This window comes from Tenrec ecaudatus, chromosome 9, assembly GCF_050624435.1.
Source record: "Tenrec ecaudatus isolate mTenEca1 chromosome 9, mTenEca1.hap1, whole genome shotgun sequence".
Lineage (NCBI taxonomy): Eukaryota > Metazoa > Chordata > Mammalia > Afrosoricida > Tenrecidae > Tenrec > Tenrec ecaudatus.
In genome coordinates this window covers 57,669,303-57,695,293 of record NC_134538.1, presented here as the reverse complement: position 1 = coordinate 57,695,293, position 25,991 = coordinate 57,669,303, and the positions used below count along the sequence as shown (strand labels likewise).

The 25,991-nt window shown below is 41.7% G+C and overlaps 1 protein-coding gene across 5 annotated transcripts in view; it reads left to right on the top strand.

Annotated features, from left to right (window-relative positions):
• The window catches only part of DDC (dopa decarboxylase), an 84,505-nt gene that overhangs the window by 21,281 nt on the left and 37,233 nt on the right, over nt 1-25,991 (top strand). For all 5 annotated transcript variants that reach the window (XM_075557528.1, XM_075557526.1, XM_075557529.1 and 2 more), the window contains 3 exons: nt 9,452-9,518; nt 14,766-14,860; nt 23,688-23,755. In XM_075557528.1, the coding sequence (XP_075413643.1) occupies nt 9,452-9,518; nt 14,766-14,860; nt 23,688-23,755 (230 nt within the window). The remainder of the gene's footprint in view (nt 1-9,451; nt 9,519-14,765; nt 14,861-23,687; nt 23,756-25,991) is intronic.

The following is a 25,991-nucleotide window of genomic DNA, read 5'->3' as shown; positions in this document are numbered from 1 at the left end:
TCTTTCCTCTATTTCCCTTGACTTTCCTCCTGTCCCACTATCATGCTCAGTCCCCACCAGGGTTTCAGCAATTCCTCTTGTTTACATTACCCTTGATCATGCCCTCCCAGGCCTCCCACACCCTCCTCACCACCAATTTGGATCGCTTGTTGTTCCCATGTCCCTGGGTTTATTAACACCACTGCCTTTCCCCCCACCTCCTCCTCTCCCATGTCCCCCCCTCCCCGGAACTGTCGGTCTCGTTTTCTCCTCCAGATTGTTCATCCAGCCTATCTTATTTAGACAGACCTGCGGAGATAATAACATGCACAAAAACAAGACAGAGCACAACCAAGCAACAATATACAACAAAACAACAACAACGAACCAATGACAAAAACCAGAACACAACACAACAAGAAAGAAAAGCTTGTAGTTAGTTCAAGGATTGTTTGTTGGCCTTTAGGAGTGTTTTCTTGTCCAGTCTGTGGGGGCACCATGCCCTGACCCCAAAGTCCACCTTCAGCATTCCCTGGGGACCTCGCAGCTCCATTCCCTTGCAGTTCTGTTGCACCCCATTAGTGTTTTGCCTCGGTGTGGCAGGATCAGATCGGGTGCAATTCCCACACTGTGTCTCTGGTGTTGTCCCCTCTAGGCGTATGGGTCAGTGAGGGGCGTCATGTCTCATAGTGGGCTGGCCATGTGTCCTCTCTGTGGACTGGCTGCTCTAATTGGGAACATCATCCTCATGACCTGGTGGACCAGGATGTTCTCCACTCTCTCCTACTCCCCCTTCATCTGCTCCCGTGTGCTCGGATCAGCTATGTCCCTCTCCCAGAGCTGCAGATTCAATGCCGTCTTTTGAAATAAATTCTTCTGAGGGGAGGGACAGGTGTCCACTTAGTGTACTTGTCCTTTTGTGCTTAGCTTACTTCGCTTAGCATGATTTCCAACAGTTCTTTCTATGCGGTGATGTGCTTCATATATTCATCACTGCTTGACTAAAATATTTTATGCTCTTATTACTAAAAAAAATCAGCAATTATACACTAAGAACCAAAATATTTCACCTCAAAAAAGAAACAATATTTGGTGAAAATTATTCTAAGTGATCTTCCATGTATACATAATAAATGAAGATTGATAGAAAAGTGTTAAAATTGGATATTTAATATATATTTAGTTTAAATTAAAAAAAACAAGTTCTTACATTTCATTTTATTTGAATTTGACAGGCAAAATTATCCTGAGATGAAACTAAAGAAAGTACTAAACTATAGATATGCCATTCCTTAGAGACTCTTATAGTTAAGAAAACAAAATATAAGAAATGCTAAGAAGACCGTGTGGTTCTGCATTTTTTAACTACATCGTTTTTACTGTTTTTAAAGCATGGACAAACCTTTTAATACTCACTATCCAAAGCTAAACTCCCTGTCTTAGAGCCGATTCCAATTCACAGCGCGACCTTACAGGACAGGGTAGATTTACCTCTGTGGGTTTCAGAGACTGTAACTGTTTATAGTAGTACAAAGCCTCACTTTTCTCTCACAGAGTTACTGGTGCTTTTCAACTGCGGACCTTGTGGTAGCAACTCCCTGCAGAATCAGCTACAACACCAGAGTTCCAATATTCCCTATATATCACTATAATTCACTAAATTACAAATTCCAGAGAAAAATAACACACTACGGTAATTTGAATTCCCACTAAGCGATAAAGCCAATATGAAGCATGTATGATATTGTAATGGAGAGACCATGTGCATAGGTGTGGAGAGAAAATGAGGCTTACCCATTCAGAGATCTCTCCTAGGCTGGGCTCGGGCCTGCTAGGTAGATCCATCCAGAGGACAGACCCAAGGTTACCTGGGCAAGAGCATTTTGAAGTTTTGAGGAGTGAATTTGGCGGTTACATCAAATGTAGTTTGTCCTTAGTGAAGCAGAACTCAAAGGCGTTGAAAAGGGTCTGATGGAGTTTTGATCTCTCTACTCAGAACATTGCGTTCTTCAGATCTCTGTGGGGGCTCAATGATGGTTGCACAAATGGAATTAACTGTATTTTCCTTAAACTTTTTATTGTGGTTTGGAGAAAGCTTTCAGCATCAATTAATTTTCCATTCAACAATTCTTTCACATTTTATTTCATGATATTGGTTACAAGCCCCATGGTATCATAACACTCTTCCCACTTCCTATCTCTGTTTATTGTTTCCACTGATTCTCCTTTCCTGTATCTTTCTTCCATCTGAGATTGATCTCTGAGCAAAAGCTGCCCTTTGGGTCTCGCACGCTGTTTGCTCTGATGAGTGTGTGCCTACTTAGTGTTACTGGGCACCTTGTAGGTCTGCTTACTGTTTGGTCACAGGGGTGAGTTTAGTTCCAGGCTTGAGCAGTGCTTGGGGCCATAGTCCTTTCGGGTGCGCCAGTCTCTAGGAGGCAGTTCAGGCTGGTCTTCTCAACGATTTTGAGTTTCCCCCACCTCGTTCTTCTTCTCTGTGCAGACCTACTGCAATCCTTTCAGAGCAGTTGGTAATGATGGCTCTTCTGGTCTCAAGGTCACAGAGGCTGGGGTCGCATGGTCCAGTGGAGCATTGGACTAATTATTTTTATGCACCTTTGCTTTCCTTTGCTCTTCTTTGCTTTAGGATGCTGGAGGCCAAGAGCTGTACCTTGTGTGGCCCCTTAAAAAAAAGAAAGTGGGGCTTCAGGGGAAAACAGGAATCCACTCACTGAGATAAATGGGCACAGCGGCTGCAACGAGGGGCTCAAATATAACAGTTGTGAGGATGGAGCAGGACCAGACAGGATTTCGTCCTGCTGTGCTCAGGGTTCCTGTGAGTTGGAACTCAATATTAGTTTCAATTTCCATTTTTAGTGGTGTCTTTACCTGGTTCGAGTATCAAGCCTATCCTTGCATCGTGGTGAGTTCTAGAATCATCTGTCCCATTCTATGGTGTGAAGCAGTGTGAGTTGAATTGGTGTCATCTCTTCTCAGGAGGCTTGGTGCAATTTGCTAGTGAAGCCATCTAGACTAGGAATTTTTGTTGTTGTTTTGGTTTTTGTTTATTTGTTTGTTTTAGTGACCTAGTCAGTTTCTCTACTGTGATGAATCTGTTTTCTACTTCCAGTTGTGCTAGTTTGGTTGGACAGTGTCTTCTAGAAATTTGTTTGATTCTGCTAAAGTTTTCAAATTTGTTGGAATATAGTTCTTCATAATATTCTGTTATCATTCTATTTATTATAGTTGATTCTATTGTGACATCACCTGATTTTGTATTTGTGTTGTTTGCATGCTCTTTTCTTTTGTTAAATGTGCAAGTTTATTAATTCTGTCTAAGGGCCAACTTCCAGTTTTGCTGATTTTGTCTGTTTCCTATATTACTGCTCAAGTCTTTATTCCTTTTCTACTGGTGATTGTAAGCTTCTTCTGCTGTTCTTTTTCTATTTACTCACTTTCCATTCACTTACTCTTTTTGTATTTACTGGAGGTCTTTGGTTAAATTGTTGTTGTTGTTTGATGTGTGTGTGTTGCTGTAAATAGTCCTCTGAACACTTTTGCTGTGGTACAAGGATTTATGTTGTGTTTCATTCTTATTTTACTTAAGGAAAGTTAACACCCACCCCCACAAGACCCAGTAGTTTTTAAGCAGACTGTTAGTTAACTTCTATGTATTTGATAGTTCCCCCTTGATATTCCTTTAATAGTATTGTCATGTGCAAATATGTTTTACTATATTTGGATGTTTTCAAATGTATTTGTTTGCCTAACATATGGTCTGTTCTGAAGAATGTTACACATATACTGGAATAATATATATTGTGCTTTTGTTGGAACTCACTTGACAGCACCTGAGAAACCTCAATGTCCATGAGGGATATTGGTTTTTAATTTTCATTTTTAGGGGTGACTTTACCTGGTGTGTTAGTCACCTAATCTCATGTCAATTTAAGGATTTAGGGCATAGGGGGAGTCTAGGCTGTCAATCTGGAGATAGCCAATGAGACTTCTGTGTGGGCCTGGCCTTCTCCTGAGAAATCTGGTACTTCCTCCTTGGGGGCGGAAGACACTTCTCTCTTTCTCTGCCACTTCCTGGGAGACATTGCAGAAGACAAGCCACATGGATACAACCAGACCTCTGAAGCCGGAGAAACAACAGAGAGATCCATGCCAGCGCTGAGACGCTTACGGCGCCACTGGACCCCAAAACTTTCTACCCACTGGCCTCATTGCATGTTTTTTTTTTTTGAGTCTGCAGAGGACTTTATAGATTGGTATCGGACATATGGGCTAATATCAGACTTATGGATTTGATCTGGACTGGGCTGGGATGTTTTCTCAATGTTCAATTTCTCTTGTATGTAAATCTCTTTCCTATACACATATGTATGTCCATGGATTTGTTTCTCTAGTCTACCCAGACTAACACACCTGGGTTGAGTATTAAGGTTATGTTTGCATCATGGTGTGAGTTCAGGAATGATCTATCCTAATATAAGTCATGAGGGTAAGTTGGTTGTGCAATGTGTTGTTTATATATTCTGTATCTTTATGAATTGTCTTTTATTTATTCTCTCTTTTATCAAAAGTGGTGTACTGAAGCCTCCTAATATGATTACAGAGTTGTCTACTTCTTTTATCAATACTGATGAATTTGATTTATGAATTTGTAGGCATTCACACTGGTTGTGTATATATTTATTTATGTCCTACTGTTGCATTGACCTTTTAATCATGATGTAATGGCCTTCCTTGCCCCTTCTTATATTTATGCCTTAAAGTCTACTTCATCTAAATTTTACATTGCCATTCTACTCTCTCCTTGTTTATTTGCTTAATATATTTTCTCCATTTTTTGATTTTTTAAGCATATTTTTGACTTTGTGTCTAAGATGTGTCTCTCTTTTTTATTGTAAGGACCTGTCTCTTGAGGACAGTATATTGTTGGGTCTTGCCATCTTATTCATTCTGCCACTTTCAGCCTCTGGTGCAACTTATCATCACATTTAGTACAATTACCAATAGGTTTAAATTTATCACTGTCACTGTCATTTTCTGTAGATTGTGTGTGTGTGTGTGTGTGTGTGGTGATGGTGCTGTTAGCTTCTTGTTCCATTTGTTTGTCTGTAATGAGTTAATTTTAAGTACAGATTTCCTTTGCACTTCCTATGTTGCAGTTGTTTTATTGTTTGCTGTGTCTGTGTGTATTGGTGAGATAATTTACTAACATTCTGTGTTAGTCTACGTAGACTAGAGAAAGAAATTCAAAGAGACACTCATATGTGTATAAGAGAGAGCTTTCTATCCAAGAGCAATTGAATATTGAGAAAACATCCCAGCCCAGTCCAGATCAAATCCGTAAGTCTGATATTAGCCCATATGTCCGATACCAATCTATAAAGTCCTCTGCAGACTCGCAGAACACATGCAATGAGGCCAAATGCAGAATGGTCACAGCCAGTGGGTAGAAAGTCTTTGGGCCCAGTGGCATTGGAAGCATCTCAGTGCTGGCATGGATCTCTTTGTGGTTTCTCCGGCATCAGAGTGTACACATAATTCTTAGATTTTCTGTTTTCTCCTTCAATTTTCTGATTTTGCCTAAGGTATTGAGATATTTTATATCTCTAATTAGTCTTTGATAGCACATAACCGTTGGTTATGGTAAATTCTATTCATTTGTCCTTCCAATGTGTTGCCTATTTCTGAACTTTTAGTATTAATTTTTGTATTTCTATTTGTTGTTTATATTTGACTTCTAATTTTCATTTATTTTATAATATGTTCTGTCTTATATTCCTGAGTTTTTCTATGGCTTTGTCTGTATTTTCTTTGATTTTGTACATGATTTTCTTGGTATTGTCTTTGTTTTCTTTTTATCTCTTTTTTAACCTGCTGAACTATCTTAAGCACAGTTCTTTTGAATTCTACCTGAGTACACTTTTTCAATATTTTTTTTCATACTCCAGAAGATTTTCTGGCCCTGTATTTTGGTCACTTACTTGAACTATTTTTTCCTCTAAGTATTATTTGAAGTTGTCTGTTGTCTGCAAGACATTTTGATGTTGCTGTATACATTTATTAGTTGCATGTTAGTTTGCTTCACTCTGATTTTTTGTTTTGTTTGTTTTATTATATCCAGGCAACAGAATTGAATTAACTTGCATATTCTCATTACATCTCAGGAGAGATCTCATCATTCAGGCAGGGCATAAGTAAATCAATTGTACTCTTTTATTTTGTAAAAATACTATTCCTTTAAAAAATTATGATCATTTGGAGTGTTTTATTTATTTTTTACTCATTTTATTGGGGGCTCATACAACTCTTATCACAATCCATACATCCATCCATTGTGTCAAGCACATTTGTACATTTGTTGTCATCATCATTTTCAAAACATTTTCTTTCTACTTGAGCCCTTGGTATCAGCCTATATTTTTTCTCCTCCCTCCCCCATACTCCTTCCCTCATAAACCCTTCTTCATTTATAAATTATTATTATTTTTTCATGTCTTACACTGACCAATGTCTCCCTTCACCCACTTTTCTGTTGTCCACCCCCCAGGGAGGGGGTTATATGTACATAATTGTGAAAGGGTCCCCATTTCTCCCCCACATACCCCTTCCCCTCCTGGTATGGCTACTCTCATTGTTGGTCCTGAAAGGTTTATTTGTCCTGGATTCCCTGTGTTTCCAGCTCTTATCTGTACCAGTGCACATGCTCTGGTCTAGCTGGATTTGTCAGGTTAGAATTGGGATCATGATCGTGGTGAGGAGGAAGCATTAAAGAACTAGAGGAAAGTTGTGTGTTTCATTGGTGCTATACTGCACCCTGACTGGTTTGTCTCCTCCCCACAACCCTTCTGTAAGGGGATGTCCAGTTCTCCAAATGGGCTTTGTGTCTCCACTCTGCACTCCCCCTCATTCACAATGATGATTTTTTTTTTGTTCTTTGATGCCTGATACCTGATCCTATCGACACCTTGTGATCACACAGGCTGGTGTGCTTCTTCCATGTGGGCATTGTTGTTTCTCAGCTAGATGGCTGCTTGTTTATCTTCAGGCCTTTAGGATACCATCTGCTATATCTTTTGATAGCTGGGCACCATCAGCTTTCTTCACCACATTTGCTTATGCACCCACTTTGTCTTCAATGATAATGTTGGGAAGGTGAGCATCAGAGAATGCTGGGTTACTATAACAAAGTGTTCTTGCGTTGAGGGAGTACTTGAGTAGAGACTCGATGTCCATATGCTACCTTATGTGAATATTATATCAAGTAAACTACTAAAAAAAAGAAAGAAAAAAAAACAAACTTGATCTACGGTTCTCATGGGTGCATAAGGAATGTTTTTGTTTAGGGGGCATAAGTTCATGTTATGGTGGTGGAATAATTTGGAAAATGATATCAATAGTGGTTGTATAACACAAAGAGTGTAATCAATGGCACTGAATTATACATGTAGAAGTTGTTGAATTGGAGAATGTTTTGTTGTGCATACCTTTGCCACCATTAAAAAATTACTTGAATAACAATGAGTACAAGGAAGAAGAAAATGTCCTAAAATTGATGTGGTGATGATTATAAAACTCTGCTGGATATGATCAAAATATTGTATGATACATGAATGAAGGGCCAATAAAACTTGTTTAAAAATACTAAACCTATAAATATATATAGATATATTTCCCCATCATCCTACATAAACATATTTACATATGTACATGTCTGTGTTTAGACCTCTCTATAAATGCCCTTTGCATCCTTGTTCTTCCCTCTATTTCCTTTTACTTTCCTCTTGTCCCGCTATCATGTTCAGCCTTCATTTGGGTTTCAGTAATTCCTCTCGGTTACATTGCCTTTGATCAAGCCCTACCAGGCTTCCTACACCCTCTGCGACATTGATTTTTAGATCACTTGTTGTTCCCTTGTCCCTGGGTTTGTTAACTCCCACTTCCTTTCTTCTGCCTCCCCTCTCCCATGTCTCCCCTGAACCATTGATCCCATTGTTTTTTCCTCCAGCTTGTTTATCCCAACTATCTTATCTAGATAGACCTGCAGAGATAATAATATTCACAAAAATACAAGACAGAGCATAACAAAGCAACAAAAGAAAACAAAACAACAAAAACCAATGACAAAAAAAGAAAAGCCTGTAAATAATTCAAAGTCTGTTCATTGATCTTTAGGAGGGTTTTCCAGTGGATTCTGATGCAGTGCTATGCCCTGGTCCCAAAGTCTATATTTGATATTCTCTGGGGACTTCGTTGCTCTGCTCCCCTTGCTGTTCTGTTGCACACCCTTAGTGTTTCACCTCAGTATGGTGGGGTCAGATTGGGCTCAATTCCCGCACTGTGTCTCCAGTGTTGTCCCCATAGCACTATGGGTCAGTGAGGGACGTCCTGTCTCATAGTGGGCTGGCCCTATGGTGCATTGGCTGTTCTGAGCAGGAATGTTGTCCTCAGGGCTTGGTGGGCCAGTATGTGCTCCATTATCTCTTCCTCCCCCTTCATTTGGAGTGTTTTAATTCAACAAAAAATTTTTTGCACTTTTCTGTATATCAAAGTGCTAGTTTCTAGCAATGCAAAGATAACATGGCTTCAAGAACACCTTCTGTCTAGTGGGTGAGGTAGACCTGTGGGAATCCAGTGAACACAATTTGCCATTGCACCAACGGGTGCTCTGGGGACTGGGAAGCATGATGAATTGTGACCCAATTTTTCTAGTTTTGCAGCATTCAATGTTCTCTTGGAAGATTGCCTTCAGAGTCAGTATTGTCTTCTCATTTTCCCCCTTACAAGAACAAATTTCCCTTCTTTAAGGATTATTGTAATTTTAAGGAGCAGTGTTTTTTAGAAAGAAAAAGGTAGCACAACAAAGCTAATGAGTGACATTCTTATGTTCAATATATATGTTTATACCCACAAAACAAAACAAAAATCAAAAAACCACACTGCCATTGGTCAATGCTGACTCATAGCAACCCCTTGAGTTACTATGACTTTCTGAGACTGTAACTGTTTATGGCAGTAGAAAGCCCAGTCTTTCTCTTGTGGAGATAGATGCTGGTGGCTCAAACTCCCGACTTTTCAACTTGCAGCCCAACTAATAACCACTACAGCACCATGGCTCATATATACTCTTATAGTTAATAAAATCGAATGAAAGAATAGTCAATATAAGTGAGATGGCTAAGTGTTTCATTTCTTTCTAATCATGGTGAAAAATCTCTTACAAATTATACTTATAACTTCATAACTGGGTTATCCCTCTGAAAATCTTTTTTTTAACATACTTTGATGCTTTTTTCACTCCAAAATGAAATGTGTATGGGTAGGCTTATGTCTTTGTGTAGAAGATGCTCACTGTGCACGATGCTCTAGGCGCCGTGCCACACCCTGTTCAGTGGTGGTGTGCGTGGAGGTTGTGGCAATACTGGGCAATAAACGTGTGTCTGCTTTTCCTCCCCAGGTGGTTGCTACACTGGGGACCACACCTTGCTGCTCGTTTGATAATCTATTAGAAGTGGGTCCTATCTGTAAGTATCCTATTATATATTTTTATATATATCTCATTTAGGGAATTTAACAGATCTTCTTCCTCTTCAGGCTTATATCCTCCTCCCTATTAAGCTAGTATAGTAATGGTCTGGAAAACTTGTGTTGTTTTTGCAGTAGCAAGCACTTCCTTTGACCCCACAGGCTAGGAATTTGAACAAACTGGACAGGAGCTGACGTCTGTTTGGGGGTTTTTATCGGTCGACATTGAGTAAGCGCTGACTGACGGTCACCCTGTGTCTGTTACAGTGGGAGACCAGAAGGCCTTTTTTCAAAGACACCTCCACATGGACTAATACTTCCAACTGTTTGATCACCAGCTAAACGAATTAACCATTTGCACCTCCCAGGGACTCCTGAGCTTAGCTATATGCCAACATACTATAAGGAAAAAAAACTGTCAACAATTTAACAGTAGCATAAAATAGCACAGATATATTATTTCTACTGAGAAAGACAAACTTTTCAAAACGGTAGAATAAAGTATATGATGGTATAGGAATTGTTTATTCTTAAATTTAGCCTGTTCTTTTTAACTTGAAAATTATTTAAGGTAATTAAACATCCCAACAAAATAAAAATAAATTTCTCCAAAAGGCCTCCTGTCAATTCACATAGTTTATGGGGTCTTACCTTGTTTCTCCATCAGTAAAAACACTTAGATTTTCTCAAAGACATGAGAACACTTTTGTGTTTTCAAAAGATGAAACTGAAAGGATCACTTTTACTAGAATTCTAAAATTTTCACTTTCACAAGGGGCTCTGGAAACGTAGTAGGACCCAGGGGCATTTCTGTGGATGAGAGAATTTGTGAGGGAAATGGTGCTTTCCTCCTCTCTGTCACTCCTAAAATGGAAGCACTAGGGCGTCTTGATGAGGGAGCATGAGGTTGGTTCTTTGGACGTACCAGCTTCCGGTTCCCCACCGGGAAGATCAGGTATTAGTAAAGGCTGCCTGGCCCCTTATGAGTATGTCTGTGGGCTTGTGCACAGTCTGCAAATAGTTCTCAATAGCGGGTCCAAAAACCGGAGTCTGTTTTCGCTGCTCCTAACTAAGGCATCTCTTGGAGACCGTGCTCAGAGGCGTGGCTCTCGTCTGCTGAGCCCAAACCCACTGCCCTAAGAGGTAGCAGCGTGCTGGTGTGAGCTGAGCACGGCACTCTGTGGTGTCCAAGAAGGTATGGCCATGTTTGAACCTACCACTTAAGGCTGTGTGTTTTAAGGTTTCAGAGCTTCATTTTTCTATTAAAAAGAGAGAACATAACAGCTCTAAGGGTAAAACAGTCCTTTTTCCCTTCCAGGACTATTCAGAGTGGATGCATGAAAAGAGGGCTAGGCAAAATGTGGTCCATTGCTTGTGTGCCCTAGGTAGGCTTTGCTTCCCAGCAGTGGGTGTGGGTGCGCTTGCCAGCTCACACACACTTTCACTCTACTATCGAAGGCCTGTGGCAGATGTTTGTAAGAAAAACTGGCTGAAATAATGGTGCTTGGCCAGCCCTGCAGGAAGGGATGGGGTTAGCCAACACAGGATTGTGGCCATGATGTAGGCCTAATTAGCTCAAATCCCCATCAGCTCTGCCAAACAGTTCTGAGTTCTCCCTGACTCAGATGCTACGTGAAGAACTGAATGTCCTGGCTGGCACTCAGCTGATGCAATTCCCCAGGCGCTTGAATGTAATTAATGTGCCGAGGTCTTCTGCAGGACAGACCACACTCCCCCTGTTGTCCCTGAGCAAGTACTGCCTACTCATGGGAAAGGCAGGGAGGTGACAGTCATCGGACATCTCTGAGGATTCTGGGTCTTCTTGAAGGAACAAGATTCTGCTTTACTGGCCCCTCTTCTGCTTTACTGGGCCTGGGGCCTGTGGCAAACCTTGGTTTGTAATACCTTTGATATCAAACACTGGGAGCGTTTTAGTACTTGCTAAGGGATTAGACATGGGCAAATATCAAAACCCTTCCATTTACTCCTGTAGTCTACAACTGGTATTCATGTAGATCATTGAGAATGCTCCAAAGGATCATTGAAAGTACCATAACACTTCAGTAAGCCCCCTTTAAAATCTACTTCCTCCATTAATACCATTTATGTGACTGTTACCAAATATTTAGCATTCTTCCAATTCAAACTGAAGCAGACATCCTGAGCTGACCATGTTCTATAAAGTCAACCTCTGCCATCGAGTCAATGCTGACTCATACTGACTCCCTGTGGGCTTCTGCAACTAACGCTGTTTACGGGAGTACAAAGCCCAGTCTTTCTCCTGAGGAGCTACTGGTGGTTTTGAACTGCTGGCCATGTTGTTCCCAGCTCCACTATACCACCCGGGTTCCTACAGTAACAATCCATAATGGATTCATAAGAACTCTCACCCATGATTATTTTACAAAGAAAATATACCAGGGGGTGGTTTTCTACAAATTACTTATTTAGATGATATATCTGCACTGCCTCCCACCACCACCACTCCCTGCATCTTTTAATATGGTTTGCCAGAGGAACTGTGTAAATCGGACACTTGGCTCAATTAATTGCTTGTCTGATTTTATTTAGAGGATGAGATACCAAAAAAGGGAGATTCTTTTACTCCGCTAGGCACAAAGTACAGAGTGAGATGGCTGGCTGTGGCTTCTGCTGTAATAAGGTACACCCTGTGAAACACGTCTGGGGACCTCTGCAAGGCCTGAGATCCTGCTTTGCTGGCCCTCATAAGGCCACTTGGTCCTTTTCTGTGCATGGACTCTTCTGGGTCTCTTATCTTCCCTGGCTGTCAGCAGGGGCAGAGCCCTGGAGTGTTGACCTTATCTTGGCCTCATCCGGGAGCTCACGGTCAGCTTCCCTCTCTGCGGTGGGCCCTGACAGAGACTCAGATCCATGGTGTCTTGTGGTGCTTAATGATCCAACTTTCCCTCCACCCAATGGTGGTCCAAAAAACCCAAACTTGCTGCCATTGAGTCGATGCGGACTCATAGTGAGAGTATGGGAAATGTCCCTGTGAGTTTCTGAGACTTTACAGGAGTAGAAAGCCCTGTCTTTCTCCTACTCAATGGTGGTGGCTAGTTGTTAATTACTGTGTGCAAGCTGCAACTCAGGTTGCTCATATGAATACATGAATAAAACATGAATAGCTCCTTGTCATCTTCACCACTCATGGTATGCTCAGGTCCACCTGGGTATTTCAAGCGTCTTCCAATGCAGGGAGCCCATCTTGTAGCCCTATATTGGAAAACATCCTGTTGTGGTACAAAGGGTTATCTCTGGCTCATCTGCAAAAGTCAGACTGTCGGGCCTTTCTTTTTAGTCTGTCTTCTTCTGGAAGCTCTGCTGAAACTTGCCCACCACAGGTGCCCCTTCCGGGATTTGAAATGCCAGTGGCACAGTTTCAGCATCATGGCCACACGCAAATCACTGTGGTGTGACACACAACTGGACACTCTTTCCTCACAAAGGTGGTTGCGATGAGGGAGAAAATAAATGGATGAAAGACTGCCTAAGTTCTTCTAGGTTCTGACCATTGATCCCATACTCCTGACTATGTCTACCCTGACTCAGGACTTACTCTTCCCTTCTCCCTCATTCACCAGTCCTGAAGGGACTATTACCTGAGTGCTAGCTGCCAAGCACCACTGACTACCAGAGGCCGTCCAAAGCACCACAAAGAAAGCACTCCTTTTCTTTGAAATGTTACACACATCTCGTGAGTGAGTCAAGATTCTGTTGACTCTATGTTGTCTCTAAGGCACAGCAATGACGTTGTCCCATCATTTCCCAGTAAGAACTCAGGGTGATACCATCCTAAATCTTTGTGCTTATGGCTTCATCCATGTGGGATTAGGAGAGCCCCAGTGATGACCGACTCTGCGTGAGATGATATGTTCCTGGGGAATCTTTCTCATGCCGTGTGCTTAGGTTACTCAGTCCCCACTGCGACCTGGCACAGCCCTAGCCCATATCTTTGAACACATATAATCTTTACCTCAGGAAGGGCTTCATTCCTCCATTCCTGAACATAAAATACCTTTTGCATATTTTATCTGTACAGCTCAGAAACACATGCCCTTTTAAAATCCCTCGACACACTGGTGAACAAGCATCATGTATGAAAAAGAGAGCGATGAATCCATCTATCTATTGAATATACAAAAGAGCTTCAAAAATTAGTGGAAATGGAATGAAAAGGTTATAATTTTTCTGCTCTTTGATCCCCCTTGTGTTTGGCAGGGGCTGATGCAGATAGCGACCACTGAGTGTCCTTAGCACAGGGCTCCAAAGGTCAGCATCTTTTTCCTCAAGAAGGAAGATGGTCACTTCAGTGCTGAGATATTAAAATTTGAATTGTTATATGTTCCCCAGCCCTTCTTGTGCCCGGGGAAAGAGGAGGGGCTCATCGTGACGATCACCTTATTCCTCACTAACTCTATGCCAGGTTCTGTGTCAGGCACGTTGCCTTATTCAGTGCTCATAGTTACAGGCACCCCTTGCATCTCCATTTTTCCTAGGAGGAAAATAAGCAACGGAGGAGGCAGATAAAGGCATGTGCTTGCTAAGTAAAGGGAGGCATGGGGTAAATCCCAAGATAGGTCTGAAATGAGGAAGCACAGTTAATTTGGAAACTATCCCATCTCCAAAGTAAAGCTATTACAATATGCTTGGAAAACAACAAAAAAAAATCATAGGTTGGCAAGAGCAGAGGATTCAATTCCATGGCTAACCACTTAACAGTAAGCACCGTGAGTGGGCTGTGGTAGACGGTCCTGGTCAATGTAGACAATGTACCTGACGCTTCCTCCCAGTATATTTGTGAATAGCTGAGCTAAGAGAATCGGGGTTAGGGTTGAGGGGGTGGAATCAGAGAATCTGATTCTAGGTGCAGTGGGAAGGACAGAAAAATGCAGTGCAGCTGGAATAAAACATGGTTCAGTGAGCACAGAGTGTGAATTAAAGGTATACGGGACCATGAGGACAAGCACTGAACATCAAAGGGTGCAATTAATTCCATTCCAGTCATTTCCCAACCACCACCACCGAGTCCCTGGTATGTTCTCATATCTGGGAACAGCGAGACACAACTCTGCCCTCGATTTCATTGCCTTCAGGTGAAAGGGGTCTTTCTAGGGATCTCATCGTTTACAATCGGCAAGAAGGATGTTGGGGGAAGGGGTGGTGGGTATCAGACTCCGATGAGCAGCGCGCTTCTTCAGAGCTGACACGTGGTTTCTGACTTCCAGGTACCGAAGCGAACGTGTGGCTGCACATTGATGCGGCCTATGCAGGAAGTGCTTTCATCTGCCCTGAATTCCGACATCTCCTGAATGGGGTAGAGGTGAGTTAGCTCTTTGAACTTGAATAAAGTGGATTTTTAAAAGCACTCTGTCACCAGTCATGTTTCCCTTTATAAGATGATAGTATTTGATATTTCATTGTGATGGTTTGATTCTACATGTTTCCTAACTATTTCCCTTGATTATTGGAAATTACACAGACTCATGACAGGGTTTGAAAATCTTCCCCGTTCAGATAGTCTGTGTCATCCAAATACTCTTTAGGTTTGTAGCTATTACTCCATCTAAATTAATCCTGGGCAGGGTGAACATATATAAGATACAGTTTAACATGAAAAAAACTATAGAGGAAAATGGACTACTCCAGATAGATCACACTTTAAGTCACAAAGCAAATCTTGATCAATTTGCCTGAGTTTTGAACCTATTGAGCCAACTCTTCCAAACCCACCATTGTCAAGTGGATTCTAACTCATAGCAACCCTGTGCAATCGTATAGAACCCCTTCCCCAGGGCTTCTGAGCCTATACATCTTTATGAGAGCAGGCTCTCATTTTCCTCCCAAAAAAATGGCTGGTGGGTCCTAACCACCAAGCTTCTCATTTGCAGCCCAATGCTTAACCCACAGTGCCAGCTGAGCTCTTGAATCAACATCAATCCCCTTTTCGCAGTCTTCTTCACTTCCTGCACATGCTCCTTTTAAATCCTTGAAAAGCTTTGAGCCTTTTCTACACTCAAGCAAACCCCAAATCAAACCCACCACTGTTGACTCAACTCTGACTAAGAGCAACCCTGGGAGACAGTAGAACCAGAGGGCTCCCGAGACTGAACTCCCCATTGAAGCGGACTGCCATGCCCTGGCATCGCGTGACTAACTGGTGGGTTCACTTTCTTTCTTTCTTTTTTTTTTTTACATTTTATTAGGGGCTCATACAACTCTTATCACAATCCACACATATACATACATCAATTGTATAAAGCACATCTGTACATTCTTTGCCCTCATCATTTTCAAGGGTTCATCTTTCTAAGCAACGGCACCACCAGAACTCCTTGTTAAAAGTAAGGCTAGGGAGCCTGAGTGGCATGGTGTTGGTTATGCCACACCCTTTCTTGATGAAAACCGTAAAGAAGATCAAGATATAAAGGAAATTCTTCCTGTGATTCAGGGCATATATGAAAAGCCAGTAGCCAACGTTACATTTAATGGGGAAATACTGAGATCTGGAAGGGTACGTGTTCTCAGAACAGCTACTCAATGTTGTCTTAGAAATCCCAACCAAAGAAATAGGACCAGAAATGGAAACAAAAGACATCCAGGTGGGAAAGAAGAAATAAAATAATCTCTACTCATAAATATCATGGTCCTATTGGTAGAATCTACATGTGCAAATTACAGAGACGTGAAAGCATGTACAATACTGTGAAGTCTACCTTTTAAGAATGGATTATCTAATGCAGCTGTTCTCAACCTGTGGGTCGCAACCCCTTTGGGGGTCAAATGACCCTTTCATAGGAGTTGCCTGATTCATAACAGTAGCAAAATTACAGTTATGAAGTAGCAACGAAGATAATTTTATGGTTGGGGGGGGGTCACCACAACATGAGGAACTGTATTAAAGGTCACAGTCTTAGGAAGGTTAAGAACCACAGATCTAATACAACAAGAAGCGCAAACCACTAAGTGAGATCATATAAAATTTTTAAATTTTGTTGAAAAAGACTTACAAAAACATGAAATGATAAGCTACTTACAGGGAGCGTAACTTCAGAAACTACATATCTAACAAGAATTGAATAACCAATATGTTAGACGGACAACTTTACAACAAGACAAGACAGTCATAAAATGGGATACGGGCTAGAAAGAAAATATTCAAAAGTAGAGCAAATTTAAAATTTGGAGAATATTCAAAAGTAGAGCCAAAAGGGAGATCAAATGACAAGGTGTCAAATTTTAACCTAACAGCATCTGCCATGGTCCACTGTGCAATGCCCTCTGTATGATAACCAGGCTGCGCACACCCTTCAGTGTGGGTGGAGGGCATTCACACATGCTTCGTCCATGTGTGGATCCTGCAAATGAATTTTGGGTTTCCACTGTCATCCATAGCCTTCTGCAAACCAGGTATTCACAGTTAAGCCCTGATACCATTCCCTCCTTTAGATGTGGATTATATTATTTATAAACCTTAGATCACACAGACTAGTATGTTTCTTCTATATGAACTTAGGTGACACCTCGTTTCGATGACTGTGTGCTTGCTTTTTAAGCCCCTTGAGACCCCACGTACTATTCTTTTTGATGTATGTGCACCTTCTAGTTTCTTTGGCACATTTTGCTATAGTACTTATATCTTCAGTGATCTCTTCATGAGGGTATCAAGCAGGATCATATACCATGACCACAAATTTTAATCAAATATTCTTTGATGAATCTTGATCAAAAGTGGGAAGATACAGAGCAAAATTTCACATTCTCGTGGACTTTAGATGTTCTGACATCTGAAAAGTGAATAAATCCCTGATACTATTGCCCTGAGATAATCTTTATACCTTGAATAAGAAATATTCCCTGAAGTAGTCTTAAAACTAAGTACTTGTTTAATTTAACTGATAAAAAAAGTTTTGCCCTATGCCCTTTTAAGAACTCTCTCTTTGGGGTAAAATGGACAACAGCAACTCAAAAGATTAGATAAGAATTTTAGGTAGCAGTGAGTTTATGCTAAGGTATCCTGATGGTGGAGTTGGTAAAGCATTTGGTTGGCTAAAAACAAGGTTGATGGTTCAAACCCATCAGCTTCTCTTCGGGAGAGAGATGAAACTATCTACTCCCACAAAGATTTACAGTCTTTAAAAAGCCTATGAAGTCAGAAGCAACAAAGCCCACATGGAGGAACTGCACCAGCCTGTGTGATCATGAGGTGTCGATGGGATCAGGTATCAGGCTTCCAAGACCCAGGGCAAAATCATACTCAATGTGAATGGGGGGTGGGGTGACATGGAGTGGAGACCCAATGCCTATCTGTAGACTATTGGACATCCCCTCACAGAGGGGTCACAGGGAAGAGATGAGCTAGTCAGGGTGCAGTATAGCACTGATGAAACACACAACTCTCCTCTAGTTCTTTAATGCTTCATCTGCGACACCCCCCCCCACCACTATCGTGGCCTCAATTCTACCTTACAAACCGGATTACACCAGAGCATGCACACTGCTACAGATAAGAGCCCACAACACAGGGAGTCCAGGATCGATAACCCCCTCAGGGCCAACAGTGAGAATAGAGATACCAGGGTTGACACAGTGTCTGCAGTAACAGGAGCAGATGTAGAGCGAGGGGAAAATGGCACACCACCGGGCAGCGTTTCCCTCTGTTGCGCACAGGGTCACTGTAAGTTGGAACTGAGTCGTGGTACTTCACAACAACAACACGGGCGCTCTCAAAGTCAGGCAGAATTCTATTGCTGATAGAAGCGCCTGGGACCGGAAGTTCTTCCCCGGAACTCAGATACACGAAAGTAAGTGAAAGAGAGTGACTACAAAATCATAAAACCAACATTAACCAAAACTCTCAAAGTGTGAAGCTATTGCTTCTTGACGTATCCTGCATCAAGATCTGTACCTTTGGAAGGCGGTGTTTTAATCTCGCTAAACCTACCTTGAAGAAATCTATGTCCTTGAATTCATCCCACATCAACAGCAGCTTGGGAATCCTCAGGGTACTAAACTGTGTTCCTGTTCAAGGGTCTTTAAGTATAAGGAGCAAAGGAAATCAGAAAGGTCAAGGTCAGGCTGCAGGGTGGGTGGTCTTAGGCTTCCCAATGAAATACTTCAAGGACAGCCCTTGCCACCACCAACAAATGAGCAGATACATGATCATGTTGGGGAAAAAAATTGGGGAATGTATTTCTGGATTTTCTCACTGATGCAACTTTCAATTTTTAAAAAATTCCTTTTACTGGGGACTCTTACAATGGTCCATACATCATTTGTATCAAGCATATTCAAGCATATTTGTACATATGTTGCCATCATCATTTTCTAAACATTTACTTTTTTTTTTGAGCTCTTGGTATCAGCTCCTCTTTTTCCTCCTCCCAACCTCCTCTCCCACTCTCATGACCCATCAATAAATTATAACTTATTATTGTTTTCATATCTTACACCGACCGCTGTCTCAATGTTCTTACAGTTTCTTTAGAGTTTAGTGGCTGTGGTCAAATTCTGTCCTATAAGAAACTCTATCAAGATTACCCCCTTGGAATCCACCAAACACCACCCCTATAAACGTCTGAGCTGCTATCTCTGCCTTGAATTTCATGGACTAAGCAAATTTCCTCAGAAGCCACTGGATTAATTGGACGTTTTTGGAATCACTCTTTCGCGATTAAGATAAATGTTACTTCTGAGAGAACTTACGCGCAGCTATTCACTGATTGCAGAGACGTGTCTAAATATGATTTGTTTGGAAGACATCTATTCATGTATGATCTGGAAGTTTGCTAACAATACTTGCTGACGTACTCTCATAAAAACCAAAAAGGGCCCAGAGTGGCCAGCGTTGGCAGTGCGTCAGCAAAGATACGCAAGGCGGAGTATTTGTACCCGTAGGCCAGCCTCTAAGGCTGTCTGCTTTATATGACATAGCCATTCGACACACAGATGTTGGCATAAAATCCCAGCGTTTCCCTCGGAACAAGCTGGTTAACTGTGGGTAGGTTAGTTATCCTGTCCATGCTTCATAGGATGAATTTGATCATTATAGCTCTTTCCTAGGCTTTCGTAAAGATCAAATGCGTTCGTTATATGCGAAGGGCTTTCAAAAGTACCTGGCCACTGTAAACACAACGCATGCATTAGCTGCTATTTTTCTTCATTACATGTCCTAGAGCAGTGGTTCTCCTCATGCCGGGACCCTTTCAAACAGTTCCTCAAGTGGTGGTGACCCCCCAAGCATTAAAATTATGTTCGCTGCTACCTCATCACTGTCATTTTGCTACTGTTATGAATCAGGCAACCCCTGGGAAAGGGTCGTTCAACCCCCAAAGGGGTCACGACCCACAGGTTGAGAACCACTGGCCCAGAGAAACTGTTCCTGAGTAACTTTCCTGTGTTTTCATGTCTTAACTTCTCAACAATCTTCTATTTCTACTTGCCTCCTCATAATACTGTAATCTGAGAGAGTGAATGTTAGAGGTATATTGTGTAAACATCCCTATCTTAAAAACAAATCCCTATTAGAAATTAGTAAAACAGCATTCTGCTTGATATATCCATCACATCCATTTGTTTACACATTCACACATTCATTCAACATTTTTCTATTGAGTACTTAATGTGTGGTAGGAGATCAATCCTTGGTGGTAAACTGGAGCTTCCAAATTCCTTGTAAGAATAGATTGGGGGGAATGTAGAAATTCTGATAATAGGATGTTAATACCCAGCAGATATTTATTGCTAACAGATAGTTGTATGAGTACTTTAGTATTAGGAAATGAGTAATAAATCAGTATGCTTATAAAGGGGAGCCCTGGTGGTGTGGTGGTTATGTGAGGTCAGCAGTTCAAAACCACCAAATGAGGCTTTCACTCACATAGAGCTACATGCTCAGAAGCCCACAAGTATGTCTCTACCCTATCCTATAGGGTCGCCAAGAGTTGTGATCGACTTGATGGTAGTGAGATCTATTTTGTTGTTTTTAGTTAATGCTCATGAATACTTTTCTTTGATAACCAATATAAATCCCTTGAAATGCCAATCCCTCGACAGTTTCAAAGGCAGGACTATGTACTCATTTGGGATTCACATGCCCTCCTTAGGGCCCCGGTGTACTTTGGCTAGATGCTTCCTAGTTAGCTAGGTTTTCTACCTCTAGACAGCTGGTTTTCCCATTTGTCACTTCCCACTGAGCTGACTCCATGAGGTTTTGTTGTTCATAGGGAAGGTGCCTAACTGTCAGACCACCCGAGAGATGGGCAGATCCTATCAGCAGCAGACAGAGTTTCCTGGCCAGCAGTGAATCATTTCATTTTTTCCTGCATTATTGCTCCTGACTCTATCTCCTTGCTTGGCGGAGGGCCCCGGTGCCCGCTCGGTCCGATAAGGGCATGCAATATCCTGTTGTAGCCCTTCCCTGGTAGATAAGCGTCCCGCCCTCAGTCAGCGGAGGGAAATATCACTGTTGGGTAATGAAAGACGGTTAGACAGACCCGTCCCCCAGGAGGGGATTAAAAAATCCCTAGCAAACAAAGCTCTTCTTTAACCTTTTGTTTCCTTTTATCAACAAGTGGAATTCACCATAATTTCCGGTCTCTTTCTAAATATGACTTTTATTGAAGCACGAGAGGAAATGAATCTGCAGCTCCAGAGCAGATCGATGTGGAAAGTAAGCATCGGGTGATTAAATGTCCTCCTCCCCTGTCCCCAGAGCCGACTTGGCCCCTTGTCCTTGCTGCTTCTTCGGTGCTCATTCCTCAAACAGATAGAGACTAAAGGTTAAAAGTCTTGAAAAGTTATTACAAGGAAGGGGGATTCAGAGATTCCCCATGGGGAGACTGAGTTAGGTTTATGTCTTGCACAGGCTGCTGCCTCAATTTCTGCTCCAATTATAAATTTAACCCGGTGGCTGAATCTCTGGACTTTCAGGTGGGTCCGAGTTCTGCTCATCATTCAGATGACAGGCTGGCGCACACATTTCAGAAAATGTAAGAAGTCATCCTTCATAAACTTCGAGGAAATTCAGAGTGCGTATCCAGTCGCTGGACTCTCTTATTTTCTCCTTGAGAACATGGCAGCTGGAACAAGCGGCTTGTGATAGTCACCGGCAAGGAAACTTGTATTAGGGAAACAATGAACTTCGCATGGTCTGTACAAATTCTTTGACAACAAACATTTGATTAAATTGCAAGAACTGTTGGTATAAACTCATAGCAACCCTATAGGTCAGGGTCAAACTGCCCCCACGGGTTTCCGAGGCCCTAAATCTTTACAGAAGCAGAGAACCTCATCCTTCTTCCGTGGAGCGGCTAGGGGTTTTAAAATTGCTGACTTTGTAATTAGCAGACCACCTTGAACCCACTACAGCACCAGGGCTATGCGTTGGAATTAAGTTAATGGCCATAAGCTGGGTTTGGTTGCTGATATCCAGCAAAGCTGATGGAAGAACCAATCACGCGAATGGGAAATGGGGTTATCCTTGGTTAGTGTACTTTGGGTATGACATCGTCACTTGCCTGTTGTTCACAACTCAATAGATTTCTTGTGGATTTTGCCAGTTTATAGAGCAGAAAGAATCATAGGATGAAACATAAATATTAATTAAAGTATAAAACTCAGGACTGAAATGGTACTGGACAATTTCTTAGATGGTAATCTAAGTTAAAATTCTGATCATGCCAAATATTTGACTAATTTAGATCATGTGCATATATTTTTATGTGACTTTATGCTGTATAAATTTATGTGCGAATAAAATAATAATAATTAGCCTTTTAAAAAGCAAAACTAGATCTCTTATGTTTTGTTACCTATATATACACTACAATTTAAAAACAAGTGGAACTGTGCATCATCCTTAAATGCTTAAATATGCCTTAATATTTAAGAAATGCTTAAATATTTATATATAATCGCAAATCAGGTGAGCCACGGGTTGCGATGCCTCATGGGAGACCTCCTCTCCCTTATAAACAAACCTCCCTGTGTCTTTTGATGGACTGTGTTTTATGCTTTTAATAAATGGTTAGTTATTGTAACATGCATCCTTTGTAAGGAATGTGGTAACCCAATTAGGAGCACAAATCAGGAACTAAACGGTAAGCAGCTTTAAATGAGTGGCTTTAGGTTTTATCTTGATCCATTCCCTCATGTATACTTTTCCATAGCGTTTCTCCACCAAGGGCACTTGGGTGACAAAAGACGAACTAAGACCATCACCTGGATCCCTTGCTTCTAACTCTATTACCTTCCCCCTACAGAAAAGAAGGAGGGTCTTCATTTCACTCTTCCCACAAACACTTTTTGAGCATCTTTGCATGCCTTGCCCTGTACCCTTAATCAAGATGAAGCAACGTACCAAGAAGTCTCTCTAGGTTTGGGATCAATGACTCATTCCAGGCGCATGAACCTCACTAGCCTACAGTTCGCTGGGATGCCACCCCTACAGGGCGCATTCCACGCACCACACCGCATGTCCTCTTTCTCCTCTCTATAAACCCTGTGGCTTTATAGAGACTATCCTCTGATAGTCTCTTTCATATTGCATTTAGATGGTCTGTTCTCCTATCAGATTTCACCACTTAACCATGAGCTCCGGAAGCAGTATGTTTTAATCACATGTGTTCCCTGGGGCCACTACATGTTTGATAAGAACCATAAATCATCCACAGGAGCAACCTGTACACTGTTACAGCCAGCACAGGCACTGCACTCAGGCCTCTATAGGTGCTACTTTACAGAATATTCCCGAGGCAGGAATTCTTATCCCAGTTCACACGATGTAGGCAATTGGTCTGGCTCTGACTCCCCAGCTCTTTTGGACTTTAACTCAGAGCTAGATACATATTAGGCTGCATGTCTCATGAGGAATGATTTATTATTACCATTTTAAAATGAAGGAGCTCCAATGGCTGTTCAGGTCTACAATTCTAGCAATGTCTAGGGCACAGACTGGAACCCACAGCTCAGTTCCTCGTGCCTCTAATTCCATGATTTCCATGACTTCACATCTCATTTCAATACCAGACCACCCTGGAGTCCCGTGGTGTGATCTCTTGGTTTTTTAATGAAAATCTTCATTATTATGTGTAAGACGTCATTGTTTTATAACTAAAATGTTTGCTCTTTTGTTGTCATTTCCTTGGCAGTTTGCGGATTCATTTAACTTTAATCCCCACAAATGGCTCTTGGTGAATTTTGACTGTTCTGCAATGTGGTAAGTTTCCTCATTCGTCAATCCCCTGCCCCCTTGCTCCTCGGTGATGGTTCATTGGAAAGGAGACAGCCTTGTAAGCTAGAAGAGCCTATAAAGTCATTTAACTGGCTTTTGTTTCTGAAACATTAATAGCATTCTTGCTAAGTCTTACCTCTGGTTGCAAACCATTACCTATAACACACTATTGCAACTCGTTGGCAGAAGGAAAAAAGGAAAGCAAATGACAAAATTGTGATTTGACTTATCCAGCATTAACAGAAAGCAGACACAAGGAAAGGCTAATTCATGTTTCTAATTCACTTGTTTCGGTGTTTTTCCCCCTAGATTTATAACCAACCCAACACCTTAAAACATTTTATATATAAAAAAAAACACAAAACAACTCCAGTTTACTAAGAGGAAAATCACAATCACTTTGGTTGTATTTGGAGCAAGAAAAAGAACTCAGCAATTAGAGGACATGGTGTCACCTCAAGGCAAAGCTGCTTAGGAAACAGTATGATTGGGAGTGGTATGAGAAGGCCAATGGATGCTCTACCAGTTTTCAAGTCAGAGATTGAGGACACAAACTTGGGCTCAAAGGGCTTTGCATTTAGTTTTTACAACTTTGCTAAATACATAATTAAATGCATGCGTGTCCGACTTGGACTGGTGAAAAAATAAATCAGCTCTCACACAATCTAATTATTGAAATTCGTCCCACTTTACCCAGTGGTCTCTTGGTCCGTTTGCTAGTTTATCTAAAGATAAGCTGTGACTTGAGTGCTGTCCTTAAGTTCAAATAAAGGTATTTTTTGTCATAGTCTCTCTCCCCTTTTGATACTTGATTTCTATCACCAGGTAGTGTACGGACACATCACATTTTATTTTGTTTTGTCATTAGCTACCGTCATGTCGAAACAGACTCATGGTCACTGTACTTATAACAGAAGAAAACATTTCCTGATCCTACACCATCTTCACAATTGTTGGCATATGCTCCGCGGTTGGAGAATACTCCATCAGTGTCTTTATTAGATAATCTTCAAAAGTTCATCCTCGGCCTTCCCGCCCCCCCCCCCCTGCCTGAATCTGTTCTATCTGGAAGTGACGCTGAAACTGTCGACTCGGGTTGACCCCATTGTCATTTTAAATACTGGTGGCATAGTTTCCAAATCACGCACGCTGTCACAGGAGGATGACAGGTGCATATGAGAAGTGACAGGGGGTGGAATTCTGTATTTTTAATTGACGTTTATAAAATCTATCGTTGTTATGAATGTAAAGGTTCATCTTTAGCCTTGTAATTGGGCTTTTCTACTGTACTTCAAGTACTTATCTTACCTACAGGATAGTTATTCCAAAGCCTAAAATTTAGTGTTGATTGAGAATCGCGGGTGGTGCACTGGCTGAGGTATTTCTCAGTTGTGAGAGCTCCTTATGGGATTGGTGTTTAGATGGCCGCTGAGAGCTGTCTGAGAGCCAGCCAGCAGTGCGACTTGGTTATCTGACTAGGGGGCTGCGATAACCAAAGTACCCCAGGGGGGTGGTTTTAACGAACAGAAACTGGTTGTAGGACAGTTAAGGAGGCTAAAAGTCTGAATTCAAGAAGCCTGCCCTAGGGGAAGGCTTTCTTCCTCTGTTATCTCTGGAGAGGGTCCTTGTCTCTTTTCGGCTTGGTTCCTCCATTCCTTGGTTGTCCCCTGCTACCTGGCTTCTGTGTCTCATCCACTCTTTTTCTCTTTTAAAACGGATCGGCTTAAGGAACACCCTAAACCCAATGAGGCCGACCTCACTAATATAGCAAAGAAAACGCTATTCTCAAATGGGAGGAGAGCCACGGGCATGCTGTTCTTTCTAGTGTTACTGAGTTGCTTCCAACGCACAACCATCTCATGTGACGGAGCAGAACTAACTCTGTAAGGCTTTCCAGGCTGTAATCCTTCGGGGAGAAGTCACAAGTTGTTTCTCCTGTGGATATTCTAGGTGCCACGTGAGCATCTTTCCACAGGTAACAGGTTAGGACTTGCAACACACATTTTGGGGGAACACAATTTCACCCATTACACAGAAAATGCAACCTGGATTCTTTTCTTTATTCTTTAAATGGGGTCCTCGTAGGTGAGAGAACATAGCTACTGCGAAGACACTAAGGTGTTGCATGTAAGCTAGTAAATCGTTGCGGATGAGCGGAACTAAGAGTTGTCGAGGATGGAGCGGCTGTCACCAGGAGGGCCACCAGCAGCCGTGGCCACAG